This window comes from Euprymna scolopes, chromosome 26 (genome assembly GCF_053919585.1).
Source record: "Euprymna scolopes isolate OS-2025 chromosome 26, ASM5391958v1, whole genome shotgun sequence".
NCBI lineage: Eukaryota > Metazoa > Mollusca > Cephalopoda > Sepiida > Sepiolidae > Euprymna > Euprymna scolopes.
Genome location: NC_136507.1, coordinates 83,476,520 through 83,480,044, shown reverse-complemented (window position 1 = coordinate 83,480,044; position 3,525 = coordinate 83,476,520). Strand labels below are relative to the sequence as shown.

At 35.3% G+C, this 3,525-nt stretch overlaps 1 protein-coding gene across 1 annotated transcript in view; it reads right to left on the bottom strand.

Moving 5' to 3' along the window:
• LOC145248234 (perivitellin-2 67 kDa subunit-like) overlaps positions 1–565 on the bottom strand; it is a 14,676-nt gene extending 14,111 nt beyond the window's left edge. The window contains exon 1 of the mRNA XM_080110114.1: positions 1–565. This exon is cut by the window's left edge and continues 171 nt beyond it. Within this exon, the coding sequence (XP_079966240.1) occupies positions 1–159 (159 nt within the window). The 5' untranslated portion in view covers positions 160–565.
• Positions 566–3,525: the final 2,960 nt, after the last annotated feature.

Below are 3,525 nucleotides of genomic sequence, written 5' to 3'. Positions count from 1 at the left end.
AAGAAGGGCCGATGCAAGTTCTGGTTCTTCGAGCACCGGAGTTGTCTGAGAGTCAATGCAATGGGAAAATCCCAAGCAAAAAAGGACAATAAGGAAAGATGAGGTTAAACTGGATTCAAACGGACAATTGCGAAATGTCTGGTAATATTTCTGTCTCATTTTCTCTTTTTTGTTGGTGTTTGTTGCTGTTGTTCGCGACTCCAATAAAGTATTTTTTTTTTTTCTTCACTTAATGTTAAAACAACTTTTAAGCTACCAGCGAGCAACTGCTTATGAAAATGAATGGTGGTTCTTATTTATATAGACACAATTTATATCCGGGTTAAGTGTACATTTTCCAATCAGAAGTTCTCGTGACTAGTGTTGACAAAGACGTAGAAAAGCCGCCCGTGGCAATAGGGGTAAAGTTACAAAAAGGAAAATCCGTTTGCTTATAAAATGAATGTGTCTTTTTTTTTTCTTTCTTCTTATTTTCCCGTTTCTTTTTGGATGGGGGAAATACGCGTCAAAATACCCGGACTGGGATGATTATAACGTCATTGTTACCTCCACCCCAATCTACTAGGAAACTACTCTCTTTAAACATATTATTTTAGCAGTGCTAACATATCAGGCGGTCTGAAAATATCCAACATTCATGCTGTTTTTTTTTTTTTTTTTTTTTATTTTTATTTTCCTTTTTCTTCGTAAAATTTAACAATATTCTGCAAAATCAAAAACAAAAACAATTTTCATCTCCAAAACAATCGAATCGAACCACAGGAATAAATTTTGGAAGATTTAAAACACTTTTAGCAAAATTAGAGTTGGCATTAAATACTCACAAAATGGTTGATATACCATAAAAAAAAATAATCGAAGAAAACAGTAAAAATATGCAAAGCAATTAAGACAAAAGGCAGAAATGTTATTCAATTTAAGATACTATTTTTTATAGGCAAGACTAATTAAAAGTTTGAGCAAATTGGTTATGCTAACCCTACCACCATGCTGAGATTCTATATTTAAGGCGATTACATTTTTTCCACTTATGAACCACTGCTTATGAAAACCCAGATCCTATTCAAGGATAAAAGTTAATAAAATTGTTTGTTGGCGATTAACACTACTATGAGAGGATTGGGTGAAAATGTTCAAATTTGATTATTGAAGTTGACGGCTCGACAAGAATTTGTTAATATTGGACTTGAAAACGACTATGTTGTAGTCAGCGGGAAAGCAGCTGTACGATATTGTGTTTCACAGGTGGAAACTTCGTACAAAACAATATTCGTTTACTTTTAAATACACAGAGAAAGGCAAGGGAAATTATCTACAATGATTGTAACTAGACGAGTTTTTGATGTAAATCTTTCACAGATGGAAACGGAAGATTGGTGCTCAGCCCGACACCTACGATGAAAACAACCATAAAAAAAAATAAAAAAAACAATAATAAAAAACAGATGTGTGTCAAGGTTGAAAGAATGCTTTGAGCGATATTTCCACAAATGTGGCAACAGTAGTCCATAAAAGGAGGCATTAAAGGTTGAGACAAAAACAAAAATTGCCCCAGTCAATGAAGGATTTTTCTTCCTCCCTGCTCCAATTTCTATTTATAGTTTTTTTATTTGTTGGCGTGATCCTCTACTTGTGTGAGCCAAATAGGTTCTAAAATGAAGTACAAGGTGGAACGATAAAAGTGTCGCCAAAGAAATGACATACAAATTCCAAGAGTGATAGTTAACATTCTATCATGTCTGAAAGTGACACAATGTTCAACAAGCGAGATCGGAGATGCGCCGCTGCACAAATGCTCTCTACCGATCCAAAAGTTATGACAACAGGACCATTGCCAGCACTCTCAAAATGCAAATCCGGACAGTTCAACGCTTGAGAGCACAGCTCAACGAAGTTTCCGGCGACGGTTGTGGTTTTTTGGTGTGGTTTCAAGTAAAGGCCACATCATACCACCTCATCTTCGAAGTCGGCTTGAAAGTCAACACCAAAGTGTACCTGAATGTACTGAAGAGTGTGTTAATCCTCTGGTATAATCAGGTGGGCTCTGACAGACCCTGGGTGTAGAAGCAGGACCCAACACCAGCCCACAAGTCCAAAGAGATCCATGTTTGGCTTCAGAAGGAGTGCTACGACTTTGTACCTTTCTCTCACTGACTCTCCTCCTCTGCCGATCTGAACCCGTTGGACAAATTCATTTGGTCATACGTCGAAAACATCACCAACATCAAACGGAAATGGAATCATGTCGTCTTTTCTATGTCGACACTTTCATCGTTCCAACCAGTACTTCATTTTAGAACGTATCAAGCAGAGGATCACGCCAACAAATGAAAAACTATAAATTTATTTTGATGGAAAATTGGGTAAAATTACATTTTGCGCAGACGTTATAATGTAGACAATGAAGATTTCACAAACGAGGTAAATAACTAAGAACAAATACAGTAGATTACTTGTTTATGGTGTGCAACATTTGTTGTCTACGGGATAGACTTTTTTTTTTTTTTACTAAAAATACAATAGTAGTTTTTCTACGCAATGAATTTTCGTAGTTTTTGGATACATTACTATTTTATACATAAAAATTAAGTACGTAATATTGGTTTTGCTTAAAACGACATATTTAAAAAATCGATATGTCGACTCTGTCTTAACAAGCACCATTAATTCTTATCATCGAGTGTTTTTTGGCCTTAATAAACAGCGACTACTCCTATTAAAAATAAATATATATAATCTTCTATCATTCTATTATTGGAATCCTGGGAGATGAGCAATTTATATATTTATTTGCGGACTGTTATCCTCATCTTCAGAGTTGTTGTTTCACAAATAAATAAATAAATAAATAAATAAATAATCGTCTATATATTAATACCGTAATTTTTTTTTTTTTTACACGGTGGTCACCACTTATCAAGGCCCGGAAGCCACTCAGGAGTAAGGGTTATTCCAAGTACAGTACGTTAGTGTGTAATACTTCAAACGTACAAGGATAAACACAAACGTCTGATAATGATTGATTGGAATTTTGTTCTATGTTTATATGAAACTAGCATGGGTGATCAGCGTTGCCCGGGTGTTCGGAGGTGTATGCTGAGTAAAAAAAAAAAAAGAAAAAAAGAAGATCAATTTTTTAAACTTTGACCCATATTATAACCTCTTAAAATTTATTGTTTTGGGCTCAAATAAGGTTATTAAGTTAGATCCATGTCCAAGGAACCTATATCTAAAATTTTAAGTGTTTAGACCCAAAATTGTCGGAGGGGTTTGGTAGAGTTCTCAAAAGTCAAATCGTTGAACTTTGACCTCTTAACAGCCAAATTTCTGGCCGAAAAGCGATCACATAGATTTTCCCAAATCTTAGTACTCTGTATATCAAATTTCGAGTCTGCAGACTAAAAATTGAGAGAGTTATTGCGTAGGGAAATGTACGCAGACAGACACACCGACAGACACACGGACACGTTCACTTTTATAGATATAGAGATAGATTAGACTACTTAAGGCCGGTCTGCTTTAGAC